Source organism: Tyto alba, unplaced genomic scaffold (assembly GCF_018691265.1).
Source record: "Tyto alba isolate M040663 unplaced genomic scaffold, T.alba_DEE_v4.0 Super-Scaffold_7, whole genome shotgun sequence".
In the NCBI taxonomy this organism is placed as follows: domain Eukaryota; kingdom Metazoa; phylum Chordata; class Aves; order Strigiformes; family Tytonidae; genus Tyto; species Tyto alba.
Window position 1 is genome coordinate 26,260,031 of NW_024881328.1, and position 18,590 is coordinate 26,278,620.

General features: G+C 37.5%; 1 protein-coding gene across 4 annotated transcripts in view; it reads left to right on the top strand.

Moving 5' to 3' along the window:
* Positions 1 to 18,590, top strand: part of OSBPL6 (oxysterol binding protein like 6) — a 104,810-nt gene that overhangs the window by 39,973 nt on the left and 46,247 nt on the right. For all 4 annotated transcript variants that reach the window (XM_042784079.1, XM_042784075.1, XM_042784076.1 and 1 more), the window contains exon 2: positions 9,242 to 9,473. In XM_042784079.1, the coding sequence (XP_042640013.1) occupies positions 9,372 to 9,473 (102 nt within the window). In that variant the 5' untranslated portion in view covers positions 9,242 to 9,371. The remainder of the gene's footprint in view (positions 1 to 9,241; positions 9,474 to 18,590) is intronic.

Sequence of the window (18,590 nt, forward strand, 5' to 3'; positions counted from 1 at the left end):
CCAAAATCTAAACATCCCTTATCCCAAGCCTAATGACTTTAAAACCACTGCATTGAATAAACTTGGTCACTGTTTTGGGAAACACCATGTTAATTCACTTTATTGTTTTTTTGATAATTCTTCCAACACATGCTTGTTATGGGTGGTTGTCAAATGTAGGGCTGTAAAAAATGACATCTGTGAAATATGTTTGGGTATTTTTTTCTATTACTTTTGCTACATTTTATTGACTATCAGTCAAGGAGAAGTGGTAGCCTAGTTAAGAATAGTGATATAGGTTTAGGCTTTGCTATTATTGACATAAACATTGTGTTTTAACCAATTAATTATCTAATCTTGAAAGAGTTTACAGGAAACTGCATGTATAAAATGGGTAAGTACTGCCTTTGTCTATCATCATATGAAATAAGACATAAAATAGGAAAGGTTTGGGGTTTTTTATCATTTGAATTTGGTGGCTGCATGGTTACAATGTACGTCTAGTTATATATTTAGATAAATTAGCAAACAAAGTAATTGATGAGGTGAAGGAGATGAGTGCCCACATCTAACCATGCAGTAGGCCTTGTAAGCAAACATGGGATCTCAGAGTTTTGCTGAAGCCCAGAAGTGGAGTGGCTGTAGGAGGGAGGCTGAGTGCAGTGCCCCAATCACCCTGCAGTGGAGAGGTTGCTGGTTGACACCATGATCTTGGACAGGTCATCATCACTGCTGCACCTGGTCAGCACAATTTGCAATTCTCATGGGCATAGAATAATTTAGTCTGGAAAAGACCTTTAAGATCATTGAGTCCAATTGTAAACCTAACACTGCAAAGTCTACCACTAAACTGTGTCCCTAAGCGCCACATCCACAAGTCTTTTAAATACCTTCATGGATGGTGACTCAACTACTTCCCTGGGCAGGCTGTTCCAATGCTTGACAACCATTTTGGTGAAGAACTTTTTCCTAATATCCAGTCTAAACCTCCCCTGGTGCAAATTAAGGCCATTTCATCATGTTCTATTGCTTGTTACTTGGTAGAAGAGATCAACATCCACCTTGCTACAACCCCCATTCAGGTAGTTGTAGAGAGCGATAAGGTCTCCCCACAGCCTTCTTTTCTCCAGGCTAAACAACCCCAGTTTCCTCAGCTGTTCTTCAGAGGACTTGTTCTCTAGACCCTTCACCAGCTTTGTTGCCCTTCTTTGGAAACGCTCCAGCACCTCAATGCCTTTATTGTAGTGAGGGGCCCGAAACTGAACACAGTATTCAAGGTGTGGCCTCACCAGTGCCGAGTACAGGGGGATGATGACTCCCCTAGTCCTGCTGGTCACACTATTTCTGATATAAGACAGGATGCTGTTGGCCTTCTTGGCTACCTGGGCACACTGCTGGCTCATATTCAGCTGGCTGTTGACCAACACCCACAGGTCCTTTTCTTCCAGGCAGCTTTCCAGCCACTCTTCCCCAAGCCTGTAGCATTGCATGGGGTTAGTGTCTTTACACAAGATCTTAAAGACCTTTTCCAACCTAAATGATTTTATGATCATGGAAGTTGCAAATTGTACTGACCAACTGCAGCAGTTTGGTCTGTATCAGAGCTCCCCTCCAGGGGTAATGCTGGACTTGACTCATTTCCTACCTACAGCCAGGTTCTAGATCCTTCTGAATATGGAATAAAGAGTGACTTATGGCAGTATTTACTCACTGTATGTATTGCTGTATATAGTATCTTATTGAGAATTTTTATATGCCAATGTTGTTATGAATGCCTGCACGTGTACATTTGTTATCTGAACCTTGAATATGCAGCTTTTAAAATACTTGAAAGGAGCAATGGTAACATAGTCATATGAATTCTAATATCTTCTATCTTAAAAGACATTTAGTGCTGGTAAGATTTCCCAGTTTTCCTATAGCACCTCATTTATTCCTACTTATAAATATTGGGCATGAAAATCATTATCGGTCCCCTTGGATCAACAGTATTGTTTTGGTATCTGTTCAGGATTTAATATTCACTGGTTAGAGGTGTAGGAAATGTGATTTTAGATGACTACTCTAATTATTAGCTTTCAAAAGTTATTACTGGAGCAATTCTGCTATTCGAACTGTGCTAGAAAAATGTGGGAAATTTTATTTTCCTGATGGGAAAAACGGATTTTGAATTAAAAGGGAAAAGGTTGCTCATTTTTTTTTTTCCTATTGTCAACATGCCAAACATAATCCATAATTTTCCCGAATCTGGAGCTGGTCCTTTATTATTTCTGACAGGACCTGCAAATAAAACAAATCTTAAAATGGATTGATTAAAGCCTTTTCCTAAAAAGTTGATTTTTGCTAAAATGATGTGGATGATTTTCAGATAGTGACGGGAAAGGGATTGGTTTACTCATTTATAAAAAAAACAAACAAACAAACAAAAAAAAAAACCAAAAAACCAAACAAAAACAAAGAGACAAATTGCTTATTTCCTGTGAGTGGTCTATTAAATCACCACAGCACTGCTACCACACTGAGGTGTTTCATTTCCATTATATTCTTGTGTTTGCAACATTCATGTACTGGAACAAAAGCTTGGTTATGATTTTCCTGCATGGAAGGTCAGCAGCAAAGCTGGGGACAGGCAGTTACATATTCCTCAATTCCTCATAATGTGAGAACAAAGGTTGGCCTCCACTGGGTGCTCGGATATTGAGTGACTGTGTTATGCAGCTGCAGTGCACCACAGAAAATCACTTCCCTCCCAAATGAAAAACAGTCCCGTATTGATAGATCAGTGTGATGATGCTTTGCTTGAAATAATGCCAATGACAGTTGCATATTTTTGATTCTTATGTCTAGAGACTCAGTTCTGCACCCTAAATTGTCTTCTCAAATCACTCCAATACTGCACAAGATATTAAGCAGTCTATAAAGCATTCTAGACATTCTTGCAGAAAAGACTCAGAGTGAGAAACAACATCACAGAAATCTGTTCTTTGAATCCAGACTCCATTTGGAGTTACCCATTGAGAACTTCCATTTATCTGGTATATGACATGCAGATTTGTTTATAACTCTGTATGTATTCAAGTCATGTATTTATACATTTTCATCACTTTCACTAATAGGCTTTTCACATACCAAAATGCATTTGGTGCAGTTGCCCAGGCTCAGTGGGACATCTTCAGATTTTGGGAGAAGACAGAAATTCCCTAACTAGTGTCAATGGACTTGCCGTATGGTAGTGGCTCATGAAGAGAGAGAACTGCAATATACATACCTCTGATATTGATAATATTAATTTCCACAGGCTGCTTCTCTCCTCTGTGTTGCCCATTTATTTTGTGCAGTTTGTACAGCTTGTGATTCTCACTTTGTCTTTGCCTAATTTGATCCCTGGTGTATTGTCTCATTTCATTCCTTGTGTATGTATCTCACTCAGGTCTTTTAAACCTACTAACTTCCTCCACCTCCAATGAACATAGCCTTTCTCCATTCCATTCTTCACTTTTTTTTTTCTTTTTTTTACATTTTAAAATTTATTTTTCATTTTAGCTAGTAACATAAAGTACTCAATTTTAATATTAAATTTCAAATATTGATAATCTGTGCAACTCCAGATATAATGTAGCTTGTTCAGTGAAGAAAGTGAAGAGTGATGAATTTTTATATGGAGAGTCAGTGTCTTCTTCAGTATTTTTATACTGCTGAATAGTCCAGTCTGCAGACTTCCCAGGAAATACTTTTAAGAGATGTTAAATCAAACATATTATTGTAACTTGAGATAGAAGAGGATGAGAAACTGGTAAGTAGATCTCAGTGCTTTCTTGTCTTCCAAACTATTTAGTGTAACATTGATACAAAAATAATCAGGCTACATCTTAGTACTGGATTGGTCATTTATTTTGATGCATCCGAAATAATTTTGTTTCAGATAATAGAAGGCAAGACGTTTGAGTTAACATAATATCTCTATTAAAGATAGAGTAGTGGTTTCTGATACAAACAGTGAAAGTGGTTTCTGATATGAACAGAAAGAAACAGTGGTTTCTGATGCGAAAAATAAAACATGTAATTTTCCTTTATTTATTTATTTAGAAAGAGACCAAAAGAGATTGTAACCCTTTGTGGATGGAAAGGAAATGAAGAATGACTGTTTTTAAGACTTATGAAATTTAAGACTTACTTGATTTAAGACACCAAGGGAAAAAAAAAACCCAAAACACAACACTAAAGAACTGAGAATAAATGAGGAAAAAAACCCTGTGTAGTGAAATATGTTCAAATCTGAGATTGAAGTAGAGAAAGAATGGGGAAGAGGTAATTCCTACTGGACAAGCTGTAACAATTGAGATCAAGTACAAAAGCATTATTGGGAAAACCTCACCTTGAATTCAAAGGCTCTCTTAAAACATAAACAGTAGGGGTGAACTGTAAGAATGTGGTGGAATAGTTCTCATTTATGAAAGAAATTTTCAATACCAGATATTTAAGAAAGAATAAACAATTTCTTAACTACTTCATAAAGAATCTTTAGTATATTTCTTAAATAATTTTTTATTGTAGTTTCTGTAGAGTAATTTTGTATTCCTTTATGAATAGGATTAGATATAGATGTTCTACCTCATCTGGTGGATGTTACAATCATGACACATTTTTTTTCCCTTATGCATCAGAGAGATAAATGACCTTGTTGCATGTTCTGCTTAGAAGACTCACTCTCTTTTTGACTTTGGACAGAGCATTTTACATTTATATATACATCACTTCACACAAAAAATAAATAACTTAGAAAAAAATGTACTGAAGAACCAGTAAATAGTTTTTTGTATTACTAAATTACAAGCGGTGTTTTAAATCTAAAATAGTTGAGATGCCAATGAAAAAAGTTGAAGACAAAACTTCCATCTGAGTGACTGATACTTGTGATGTTCAAAATCTCACTGTGTGTCTGGTTTCCATGTGCTAGGAAGTCTGTCTTTTCTTGTATGCTGGAAGCAAGGAATATATTTCCTGCCTTTGGAACTCACAGCAAAGCAGCTTCCAGGCAAGCCAATGTATGACCATACATTTGATGGGCTAAATCAACTTATGATCCTAAACTGACAGGTGGTTTTGAGCAGTTCAAGAGGGATTTAGTTGGTGTGGTGCAAAATGCAGCCTACAGGTCAATGGTATTTGGATAAGCAGCAGTTAATAACCAATGGCCAATACTGTTACCCTTGTTTATGCCAGATAATGCCATTCTTTTTAAGTTGTCTGACAGAAATAAATTAAAATACTTTCATGTTGAAGACAGATTTGCTGTGAAGTAAAAGGATGGTAGAATTGTCCTTGTACAATGAGTCAGATGTTTTGGTCTTTGACAGGAAACAGTAGTATCAGAACAAATTCACAATTACTAGGGGGACACCCCCCACTCACCCAAACCCCAATATCATAGTTTTTTAATGTGTTTTTAGATTCTCGATTACTTTCTAGAAATATTCTACCATGGTATATATCTTGCTTCTGTTTTCACTGAAATCAATAGCAAAATTCCCAGTGACTGATGGAAAAAGACCATGAAAAATGTCTCAAAAGCATTTTTTTTGGTAAATTGAATTTGTTGGCCAAAAAATTAGATTTATAATTGTTTACTTCAATCTGATGTCTCTCTACATCAATTTCACTAAATTTATTCCTTCTAACTTGCTTTAAAAAAGATTTATCTTCCAATTTTGGCTTAAAATTTGGGTAATAAGCTCTTAGCAATATAAACAGAATCCAAATTCAATGTGCAAGAACAGTAATAAAAAGCTCAGTGCTAGCTCTGATAGTTTGCATTGATATTTTTTGTTGTACTTACAGTGTTTGCTTTCCCAAATATCCCACTTGCCTTTTTTTTGGCTTTTAACCCTGAACTGTTTCTATATCAAAGATTTCTATCTATAAGTGATAGTGATTGTGTGTTGAAGTTTTTGTTGCTGTTAAATGAGCCAAGAAGAAATGTTTGCTTTTTGTAGTGTGAAGGGGGGTGGTTCAGTTTTAAATATCTTTTTTTGGAAGACTGCTGTCAATAAATCAGTGTGGTTTGAGCAAGTTGTTAGGTTCAGCTCTTAATGGTTGGGGAATGCCACAGAACTGCTGTGGATTTCGGCTCAGGTGTAAGCCATTATTTTGTTGTTTTATTTTTATTTTATTTTTTTTAAGTACCTTTCGAAAGAAAAAGCCCATAGTTCATAGAACCTCAAACCTAGCAACTATTTACAGAACTGTTTTTCTTGTGTACCAGTTGTTAGCACTGGTGTCTGCTTCTTACAACAGCACCTATGCTTCCTGAGAGCCTTAAAAACACACTTGAAGTGCCAGATCACTGTCTTCCTGTGCCAATACTAAATATAAATTTTTCCACATGAGTCAACTGAGTGAAGATCAGATGTTTTAAAAAGGGTTTTATTTTCATTTGCCTGAAGGCTGCTCTGCCAAAAAATTTTTAGTGACCTCATAGCTGAAAGTGAGTGAAAATTTGTCCTTCTAGCTATTAAGTAACTCAACCATTCTGCACAGCTTTGTGAACTAGGATTAAATTTTTTTTGATTTATAATTTCTGTAATTCGGTTTTTGATTTATATGAAAACTGCATACACCTTGAGATATCACTGCTGGTACACCTCTTTGGCTAAAATTTGCCTGATATATTTGTAGGATATGGAAATGCTGTGAAACTAGGTCAGCAGTCCCTGGTATGCTAGGACAGAAAGAAAAACTTCTCTTTGGGTGTAACTTCATTATGTTTTCTCTCTGAAGTTCAGAAACAAATGTGTTGTGCAGCTTGTTTCTTTCTTCTTGTAGCTGACTTCTGCAGTTCCAGCAAAACCCATCTTCTAAGGCTTCTTCTAGCAGGAACTTGTCATCCTGGAAAGAATAGAGAATTTGCCAAGATGTTCAGGCTATGGGGGCAGCTTTTGATGGTGGAACAGCCATGTCCTCCCAGTCATGCCACTGAAATGCTCTCTGGATATTACATAGGATCTGTAATTCTACAGGAGACTCCTTGATGGAGATGGAAGTTTACGCATAAGATATGGATGAGATTCGTACTTGCAAAAGCGCTGATAAGTAGTAAAATGAAGTCATTCCACTTTCCATAGTACAGAAAGCAAAAATGGTGTCTGTCACTTATGAGTCATCACAGATGTCAGCTCCAGCAAAAGGGTGTTTGTTAGGGTGCAGTATTTGGAAGCTGGTGGCTGCAAGGCACCATGTAATTAATTATTTAGCTGCCTCTGTATATCTGGGTTCAGGGTGATATTCTTACATGGATATCTCTTGTGATTGGACAATCTAGATCTCTGTCTTCAGTATGTCATAATTTCTTGAGCCTACAATGATGTCCAAGTGTTAGTTAATACATTTTTGTCTTGATCTCATTTAACATGGTACAGGACAGCACCTTTCTCCACACCCATCTAAAGCTAGCTGTGCTGTGCTGACCCTTGGTGTGCTGTCATCATGGTATATGTGGAAGGGCACTATTTCAAAATTAGAGAGAGGACAGTGGAGAAGATAGATGCTAGCTTCAAGCAGACGACATCATTCAGGCAACGATTATATCAAGGTTAATGGAAGATCAGACACAGTATCTATCAGCTGAAGCAAGATCAAAGTAATCTGTTAAATACTAAGAACTATAACTCCTTTCCTGAAATGTCATGATGTACTGGTAATTTACTTGCAATATTTTGATAGTGTTTGACAAGTAGTCTTTGATTATTTATTGACACAAATATCCTCTGTGCTGCTCTGAGTATCTGTTTTTCTGTTCTTGGAAGGAAATTAAAGGTTTGGGTAGAGAGAAGTGAGAGAAAGCATCTAATTCTCACAAAGAGGTAATACACATAGCAGTGGTTGAGTAAATAGTAAAGAGAATGATCCCTGTATCTGTGGTGGGTTAGCCCTGGCCAGCAGTCAAATGCCCACCCAGCTGCTCACTCCCCTCTGCCTCATTGGCATGGGGTGAGGAAAATAGGATGAGAAAGCTTGTGGATCGAGATAAAGACAGGGAGACTGCTTATCAATTACTGTTGTGGGCAAAACTCAGCTTAGGGAAAATTAATCTATTGCCAATTAAAATAGATTTGGGTAGTGGGAAATGAAAGACATTAAACCAACACCTTTCCTCCCATTTTTTGCGGGTTCAACTTCACTCCTTCATTCCTGACACTTCTAGTCTCCCCCTGCCCCAGTTGGTATGGAGGGTGCTGTTTGTGGTCAGTACGTAGCAGTTTTTTCTTGCCATTCCTGCCTCCTCACACTTTTTCCCCTGCTCTGATGTGGGTTGCCCGCGGACTGCAGTCCTCTAGGGAGAAATCTGCTCAGTGCGGGTCCTCCATGGGCCGCAGTTCCTTCAAGACTATCCACCTCCTCTACAGGCTGCAGGTCAGTCTCTGCTCTGGTGCCCGGGGCACCTTCCCTCCTCTGGCCATGGTATTCACAGGGTTGTTTGTCATTTGTTTTGTTTCTCCTCCTCTGCCTTTATGGTGTTTTCTGTCCTTCCTTAAATAACTTTTCACTGACAGGTTCATCTGTGCCCTGCTGTGGGGCCAGTGCGGAGCTGGCTGGAACCAGCCATGTCCATCTTGGGGCAGCCCCGGCCTCCTTCCACAGAGGCAGCCCATCCCCACAGCCCCGCGCTGCCAGGCCTGAGCACTGCACCCAACGTGGCAGCCTAGAGTATTATCTTTCAGTAGCCTTTGAGAGCAAGGTATGAGTGCGTGATGAGCTCTGCACCATCTGAAAGGTGCTGATCCATGAAACTGGGTTGTCCACCCCTTCAGTGAGGCTGCCATCTTTGAAAGAGGGACCTGTTTTTAAAAAACAACTTGTAGAGTCCTTAATCTAACTGCAGGATTTTTAAGATGTACTGATTATAATGGGGTGTTCAGTGTTAATTATGTTGCATGGGAAATTCTAAGGAGTTAGTTGAAGTGTTATGATATTATGCAAGATGGGATAATGATCCCTTGTCAAGGATTTGTAAACTTTACCTGAGAATTGCTGTAAATTCCTTAAGCCTTTCCATAGGGGTCTTTGAAATAATGTAATACCACTTTTATTTTCTGTGAGAATGCAGAACAATGTATTTGTGTTTGTACTGGGTAGTTAGGAGGGGAAGTAAACACTGGGAGACCTGTTGGATTAAATAGTGACTGTCAACAGATTTCTTTGCTGCAGAGCTACTTTGGAGCCAACAGTGTATTCATTCACACTTTCTCTTCTATTTTTCTTTAAGGTGCCATTCAGCTGAATTTCTCTTTGGCTGTCCATAAAATCAGAAACAGAAGGATGCAGAAGACTATCCCTTGCCTTTTTGTACATGAGTGATAAGAGCACAATATCATTACTACAAGTTTGATGCAAAGATGAGTTCAGAGGAGAAGAGTATATCTCCAGCTCACAAAACATCCACTCCATCACATAGAAGTGCCTCCTCTTCATCATCATCTCAGAGGGACAGGAGGCAGGTAAGGAAAAGATCTAGATGTTTATAACATCTGGTGAAATGATTAATCCTGTATGTGGCCATTAGTTCTTGCTAGCTCTAAATTCACTTATTTACAACGCTAGATGATATCACTATAGCCAAGAATGTTGATTTTTAATTTTTTTTTTTCCCACTTTCTAAAGTGGTTTGAAAAAGATTCAGAAGCAATATGGGCACTATCTGTAGCACTGGAATGAGAAGTATCTAATCATGTGGACAATCAGGAAACATGCTCTGAAGTCTTTTGAGAAGTGGTTTCTTTGGTAGCATGAACCTACAGTTGCTCCAAATTGTTTTGTGTCTTCTGTGAATATCTTTTATTTTGTAAATTGAAATACAGAGATGTATTATATTTTTAAAAGGTGATATCTCAGTTCAGTTTAAATACATTGTTCATCCTTTATGGAAGCACCTAACATTTAAAATATTATTTGAGTTGCTACAAATTTACACTGATTGTCCCACTTTATATAGTACTAGTCCAGTTATGTTAGACTTGCATTTTCAAGAGACCCTTGCCTATGTTGATGTAATACATCTTTTCTCCAGGATCCCTTTATGATGAGGGCTGTCTTATTTCCCTTCAAAACAATTTAGGCATTCCTGTGGTTTTTTGAGGGCTGGGTGTACAGTCTGGCCCCAGCATCAGCAGGAACATTTCAGAAAGTACCAGAACTACCCACTAGATTTCAGATAGATTGTTACATGTATATTTACAAATGCAAAGGTTGATACTGATATTTGATTAGAACAGAAACATACTTTAAAACTTTCATCCATGGAAACCTTGAACACTAAATCAACTTCTGAGTTAGTTTAACATCACCATGTGTAGAAAAGAAATATACAAAATGCAAGACTATAACAACTGTATAATTTAAAATATTGTGAAAATATTTTTATTAATGAAATACTGGCTTCTTTTCAGCTTGACAAGGAAAAGAGGCAGGAAAAGAACTTAAATACAACTACAGCAAACAATTATTTACTTGAATGGCTGTAGCTTAAGAACACTTTCCCAGCTACTTGTATGCCAGTTATGACACTATTTTCTCAGCTGCTGCTGAAGTAGTTTTTTCCCTTATCTGACTTATAAAAATTTTGAAAACTGAGAATTTGATGAAAACTGTAACATTTATAGATTTGAATGTATAGAGTCTCATCATAAGGTATGTTTAAAATGTTAAACCAAGAGAAGAATTCTGATGCATGTTAGACAACAAGCAGGAAATGTGTCTAGAATTTTAAAAATAATTTCCATTGCATTTCAGTGAAGCCAAGAATTATGTTCTCACAGATGATAAATAGTTTCTCTTTCATGCTGTACAGGATTTGGGATAGCTGTACTCAGTTAAGTTTTGGTTAGTGTATGATCTCCTCAAAATTTTTCATAGTTCCAACCGGTGTAAAAAATTTTGACATCTTTTGTTTAAAGCATCAGTATATTTTTTTCTCTTGCATTTAAACCCAAAGAAGGTGAATGCAAGACTCATAGGAGCTGCAGAGCTGTGCTAAGAGCATATCCTCTGTGTTCTCTTTGTAATTAGGCAGTTTCGTACAATCATGCAAGTAAGAATGAAAAAAAAATTACCTTTTGGGAATACATTTTACCATAAGTCTAATGGCTAGCATATCTGTTACCATAGTAACGGGGTACAGCAAGATATGCCTGTCATCATAATGAAATGGATGCTTAACTTTAAGTCCATATTTGGTCACTGAAACGTGAAGCATGATTTTAAAATAATGAGGAAGAGGTCGATGGTGTGATGCATTCAGAACTCTCTTGGATCCAATAATGTCTGATGATGCTTAACAAGTATATTTAGGCATGTAAATGTGGAATAGAAAGTCTACCTCTAGGCATTAATTTTTTTTGCCTTGCTGCTTCCACTGTTAAAGGCAGAAAAATATCCAGGAGAATGAATGAATGGGCAATTTCTTCAGTGAAACTGAGCTATAGAATGCAACACAGTGTGAGGCGCAATAGTACTATATCCAGGGAAATAAACATATGAATGTATTCTTTGTTCATAGAAACACAGTAAATCAACCAGCTTCATCATACCATCTACTATAACAATTTTATTTCTAATTAATTTCCTTGCTTGTGTCATTATTTGTATGTGTATTAGTTTTCATAGGCTTTCCCCCAAACACAATGAGAGGTAAGGGGTAAGGGATTTTCATTTGGGGGCTGTTGGGTTTTATTTGAAAAGGCTTCAAAATTCTGTTTTGCTGCCTCTTCATAGCAGCTAAGAGAAAAACACCCTTCCTGAAAAGGTGATATATATGGGTATGGAAAGTGATGAGACTGGATGAAGTGTCAGTGTAGCTTTCATTGTCATATGTGAGGATTACACTTGATATTTCTAGATGGTTAATGACTGAAATCTTCTCATCATATAATTCTTGTCAAAGTCATACCAGCAATTATGGAACAGTTTCCCAATAAGTTATGGCACAGGAGGCTGAAGGAGTGTGAACATGACTATGATAAATCATTTCAGGGAGAGTGGAAAATGTCATACTGTATATAATGCTGGCGTTTTAATGTAGCTTTCTTATTTGTGCAGTATACATGACCTAAGAGAATTAGCAGTCAGTGACGGCTTTGACATTGCCAATTTGCAGGCTCCATAACTAAGTAATTTATAAATGAGCAGGCTACTAAAGCCAGCAATAACCAAAAAAACTGGGTTGAAATTTTCATCATTGTAGGAACTTTAGCGTAATTAATTTTCATCAAAATCATGGTTAATTTGGACTACTAGATAGAAGAAGACCCAGGAACAACCTGTTTTGCTTAATCCTTGAGCTGAGCAGGGTGTCAGGGCAGTTGTGGTGTCCTTGATAAAGAATACATTAGAATGGAGCAGCAGCAGTTTTTCCTGCTGTGGAGCTGTTGCAGAGTGTAGAACTGCTATCATTTCCACTCTCAGGGGATCTCCCTAAGACTACTAAAAGTCCCCATACAAAGGTGAGCATAAAAACTGCAGTTCTGACAGCCTTTTTTGTGGGTCATGATGGAAAGGGAGATTCTTGTTTTTCATCCCTCATGAAACTCTGAAAAAGCTGGTTATATTCTGTTGCACAACAAAAAGGAGGAAAACTAATGCTGTTTTTAAAAAATACAGCTGAAAAGCATATGTGTATTCAGCTTGATGAGTGTAAGTTCTTTATAAATATTCCATATTTTATTTCTTGACTAAGTATGCAAGTCATACTGCAGACTAATCCATTATATATTCTCTGCAATGCATGGGTAGTAATATTGTGCTGAGGAGGCAGAAAGAAGTAAATACATTACAGGGTTAACAGTGTGCAGTTTGGTAAATTGGGGCCTGACCCCAGGCTATTAAACAGAGGGAGTGATACAGAAGGAGAGTAATAATAATGAAACTGTGAAAAAAGGTGAGATTTTTGACTTTTCTGACCACCACCTAGAGGGTAGCTAATACATGATGTGAAATGGATTTAGCAATGTCTGCTATTTTAAATGAGAGGACTTCTCTCCTAATGTCTCGGTTTCTTTTTTGGTCTTTTAGAAGGGAGGGATGATCAACAGTTATCTCTTTCTCTGTTTCTGTTTGTCACATTGCTGTTTCAACAAATCCTTGTTTCTTTTCCCATATAGTAAACACAAAAGAAGGAAAGCTTTTAGTGCTATTGCATTTAGCCTTGTGTGGTCACCTTTCTAGTAGGAGAGCTTTCATATTTCAAATGACCATTGTCTTTCAACATATGTAAAAAGTGAAGGATAGGGGCTTTGAAGGAAAATGAGAAAAGATTTTCCAGAGCAGTAATCATCTGCTTTTTATTTTTTTTTTTATTTTTTTTTTCTGTAAGAGCAATATTGATTAATATGAGAAGGAGTGTACTCAAGGGATGCAAGGAAGGCTGCGTTTGGGCTGAAGATGTTTACCTGGCCTTTAAATTTTGGAGCAGAGCGCAATTCCAAAGTCAAGGCTCTGGTCTTATCTAGAGATCTGTGCTGGAAAATGCCTAGTTAGCTTTTTATAACCATAATATTTTAATTGTCAAAGTAGTCTCCTGAAAGCAGTATTTTGTAAAGTGTGTATCACAACTTTGTAGATATAGAGACTTTAATGATGATGGAAAGATCGAGTAATTTGTCTGCAGCAACCTTAACCAAACCTTAGTTTATAGACTAAGTGGCAGACTATAAAATAGCTATTACAGTAGGTGAATCTGGGGGTGAAATGTATGGTACCTGAAAAAAAGGACTAATGATTGTTATTTGTATATAGGGATGCAGTAGAAATCTAGGCTTCACAGTGCTATGCACTGTATTAAGCTCATAATAAAAGACAGTTGATAACATAAAGTGCTGATTAGATGAGACAGACATAGACTGGGAGCAGAAAAAGGGAGAGGTGACTTCTCTGTTGTCTCTTTCATCAACTAATGATAAAGCATAATGAGATGTGCATAAAGGGAAAATATGGTTTCTATGTCAATTCTAGAGTTTCATGCTTTCAGCTAACATTAAGAAGATTAAAAGTAGCATTATGAAGGGAAGTCTCATGGCTAAGAAAACTTCCATCAAGTTTTCCCCAGGAGACCATGAGCTGCAAATTTTTCATAGATGTACTGCAGGGACCATTGGATTCTGTGAAGCTGAGTTCACATGGGCAATCTGCATGTCACAGCAAGTGGGTGGTGTAGGAGGGAAAAGTAAGAAGTTCCAGGAGTTGAGTGCTTCAGCTGTGCAGTGTAGAAAGCAAAAGGTACTTGATTTAGAGAGTGAGACTCTTGGTCAGGAAATAAATAGGTGAAAAAAATGAGTAGTTGAGAGAGAACTGCATGGCTCAAATATTTCTTAAGGTCGTAGGACATAAAACCAAGAAGCAAGGACTGGTTTGTAGGGAGAACAACTGGCTGGAAAAGTAAGGGCAGAGTAGAGAGAAGGAAAATAAGGGGAGAGGTGTTTATCAGCAGTGTCTGGGAGAGCTGGTTGATGTGTAAAAGGGAACAAAGAAGTTGCAAGCAATCTTTCATTCTAACTGCTTGATGTTTAAGAAGCTCTTTTTGAATGGCTATTCTAAGCAATAGCAGATTCACTTTTTGTCTGTCCCACAGAAAAAGTGGTGTAGTATTCGAGACTGAAGCTACTTAATGCAAAATACTGAAGCTTAAAATGAGAGACCTGCTGTTGCTGTCGCTTTGTCTCCTGTTGCTGCTACACCTTTCCTGGCAGCTCAACGGGAAGTATCAGAGCAGTGGCAATGGGAAGGGTCATGGCAGGAGCAATTGTGGTAGCAACAGCCACTAGTACTTTTCCCTTGGTACGCTAGGTTCGCAGGGTAAGGTCCATCATATACAGAGATCCATCTTGCCTGGTGGAAATTAAAGTCCTTTGGAAGAGTCTCTCTCTTTTAATTGTCCTACTTAATTTATAATTTTTGGTGCTTTTTCTGGGAGACTGAGAACAATTAGATGTGTGAGAGTTCATGAAGGGATAAGAGAGAGCGTTCATGCTCATGTAGTATTAATTTTTTGGTTTTAATATATTGAGATACCTCAAACTCAACTTTGTTTATCACTAGTTAGAATCAGTGACACGGTATGAAGGATGATTTTGTGGCTTCATTATAGATTTCTGCCTAATAAACAATGGCAATATAATCAATTGGCACTTTTACCATGCCTGCCTATCTGTCCAGCGTGCCTTAGACAGTGTTGCTCATATGAGATTGTAATATAATATAATATACTCCATGTGGAAGAGAAGTCTGAGGACATGTATATTCCTTCTTTATTCTTAAGCTGAGTAGCAACCTACACGCTTGCTCACTACTGACAGCCTGATGTGGCATCTGGGAAAAAATTCTTGGTGGTTACCTGTAAATTTCATTTGTTTCTGTCTCTCCATGACTATAAAAGAAAGGAAGGCAAGGACGGACAGTTGTCTAGTAGGTAAGGTACAGACCTGAGAACATGGAGCCTTATTCCTAGCTTTGCTCCGTTGTAAAGCATAGACTTAAGAGCATTTTTACTTTTCAGTAGTTTGAGAGAATTATTTCAATAATAATTATTAGTCTCTTTGAGAATTTCAAACTGAAGATGCTACTAAATGCCAAGTACTGTTCTTAGAGTGATGTAATTCTCTTTTGTTCTCTTTTCTAATTAACTCTCTTCATATAATACCATTGAAACAACATTAGAGCAGCAAGTGTTAAGTAAGTACTTTAAAGGCAACAACTCACTGGAGCAAGCAAATATTCTGAGGGAGAAAAGGATGTAGTGGCAAAATTGTTAAGAAAAACATGCAATTATTCTTTAAATTGGTTAGCTCCTGTTACTCTACAATACTTTTCTTGATAATTCCATTTTTAATAGAGTCTGAAAATGTTCCTTATATTCAAGAGGTAGTGAGTCTTACTTCAGTATCTGAAAAAATGTCTGAAACAATGAATAGAGTAACTTAGGACACTGTAGGACACCCATGTGAATGTTACATTAAGTTCAATGCCATAGCACTTGTCTTAAATTAAATCATAAATCTCAGATGTTAGATTACTTTTTCAGTACTCAAGTGGATAACAGTGAACTACTTGATGAGCAAACAACTACACGTGGCACAGTCTGACCTTCTGGAGAAGGCAAGGACTTTCAGAGCGAAGCCCTCTGAGCTATGGATATGTCCAGGAGAGGGGTAGGAACCTGTATAAGTAAACCTTGAAGGGAACTGGTATAGATTGACCCCAGGGGTGAGGCAGGCTCCCCCCACACACTGATGCCGATGGATGTGTTGAAGGTATGAGACATTCCTGCTGTGGCAGTGGGAATCCTTGGGGTTAGGACTGCTGACACACATTGGCAATCACACATGCCCAGGAGCCCAGTTCAGGTGGATACATCAGGCTTGCTGCCTGTAGGTTTTGAGGCCAGCCTGCCGGCATGCATCAGTCATCTTGTGCCTGCATTTCTGACTAGAATTTACACAATATATATGTGGTGACCAGTAGAAGTATGCCTGTGTGTATGTGCAATGAACGGGTCCTCTCCAATCAATAGATATTTGGCCCATGAGTGCCCCCACCCTTGGTAATATCTATAGTGGTTTGGAGACAAGATCTTCCAGAGTAGAGATCCTAGAGATTAATAGAGGGAGAAGCTGCCTCTTTCTAAGACAGACAGGCTTAAAGCTGTTGAAGAAATAAAATGGACAGGAGCAGTCAAGGAGCGATGGATAGCCTGGTCTATAAGACAAGACAGCACAATGTCTGAAAGACCTGTGAGGGAAAAAAACGCTGTGCAGGAGACTTGATTCATTTCTTGATGGTAATAATGTACATGCCAAGCTGTCCCATGGGGCTGTGTCCACACATTCTCTGGGCTTCATAAACATTGCAGTCTGAGTTCTCTTACCTCTAGGAGTGCTTTACAGACCGCATGGAGAATGCTGATGAAGTGTAGATATGTGCTATGAAGAAAGATTTCATTTTTAAACTGTGTCAGCTTGATTAGAAATGGTGTATGTAGCTATCTTCTATTACAAAACCTGGGAAATTGCTCACATAAAAGCTTAATTACCCATGCAAATTATGACAGATAATTTAAAGTGGTGTTTTCAGAGCATGATCCCTCTTGCATTCCTCCCATCTCATTTTTATCCCTCTACCATGCATGCAAGTTCATACCTACATGAACATGTCTCACTTTTCTTGAGAATATAAACTAAAAGTTTGCTTGTACATTTAAAAAAAAATGAATATTCATGCAATTCAAGTGTCCTCAGACATTGATTGATATTATCATAACAGGCACTCATTTTCTAACCGCAATTCAATCAAAAATGGGCTGTCTGGGATCAGTGAGGAATGTGTGTGTAAACACACACACACACACACACATGAAATCAGGGAAAGAAGAGCAACACTTCTGAAGTGCCATTTAGGATTTTTTGGAAACAAATTGGGGGGGAAGAAAAAAAACCCATAAATTTCTTTTCATTTCCTCAGTGGAGAGAAAAGACACAAAAGTGAAGAGGGAGGGTGATGGCAGGTATGATCTGAAGACTTCTGTTTTCAAGACACTTGTGCATGATTGGGATTATACATATTCAAGACATACAAATATATTAGACAGAATAAATGTTTGCCTTAGTAAAGCTATTTGCTATTCTGACATCTTTTTCTTAATTAAATACATTATCCTGGAACTGAAAATGAAGCTGTTACATCCAAACTTTTTTTTTCCCCCCCGGTAGAATAAGAGTTCATGTAAAAAAGAATTTTGATTAAAAATTTTTCAACCCCCCTTTTTTCTTAACAGCTATATTTTTATACTGCATATATTAAAGTTTAAAGAATATTGAGAAAGTCTTAAGTGGGTAGCTTACAGAATGTGAAAGAGAACCCCAGGAAGAAAGGGCTTTTTTTTTTTTTTTTTTGAACCAAGTCATTTTTTTAGGCAAATGTCCAGATATTTGGCCTATAATTTGTGTTAACTTAGACTCCCTTGCAACAATTTATTAAAGTGAAAACTGCATATATTTTCTGAAGAAGGCCATTCAACATGTCTAGAATGCTTTCATTAGTTAACAAATTAACATATCAAGGAATGGTTTTCTTTTGTGTATGTAATTTTATTTTCCCTCCTTTTTTAAAAAAAACTACATCAGCACAAATAAAATGAATCACTAGCTTGAGACTATTTAATGAAATATCAATCCTTTTAATTGTGATAACTCAGTAGTCATAAAAATGCTTTGTGTCATTAACGAACAGTTGAATTCTCTCTGTCAGGTATTGTCAGTTTGTTTGTTCTAAGTGTGTCAAAATCTAAAGTCTGAAGTGTCAAAGGAGAAGATTGTCATTAAGGACTCAGACTATGACTTGGTAGTCATTCCAAGCCATTGCTCTCCTGGCAAGGAGAAGATTGCTGTTACAATGATAGAGCTTTTCTTCATCCAGTTGTTCTAATACTTCTATCCTGGAAGCAAGAGCTTATTTCTCTTCAGAGTTTGTCAAAAAGTACCTTGAGAAGAAAAGACTTCTTTGCTTCCAGAGCCTAGAAGCACTGATGTGAAGTACTCTGTACAATACAAAGCTGGAGTTCTAGAAAGGGC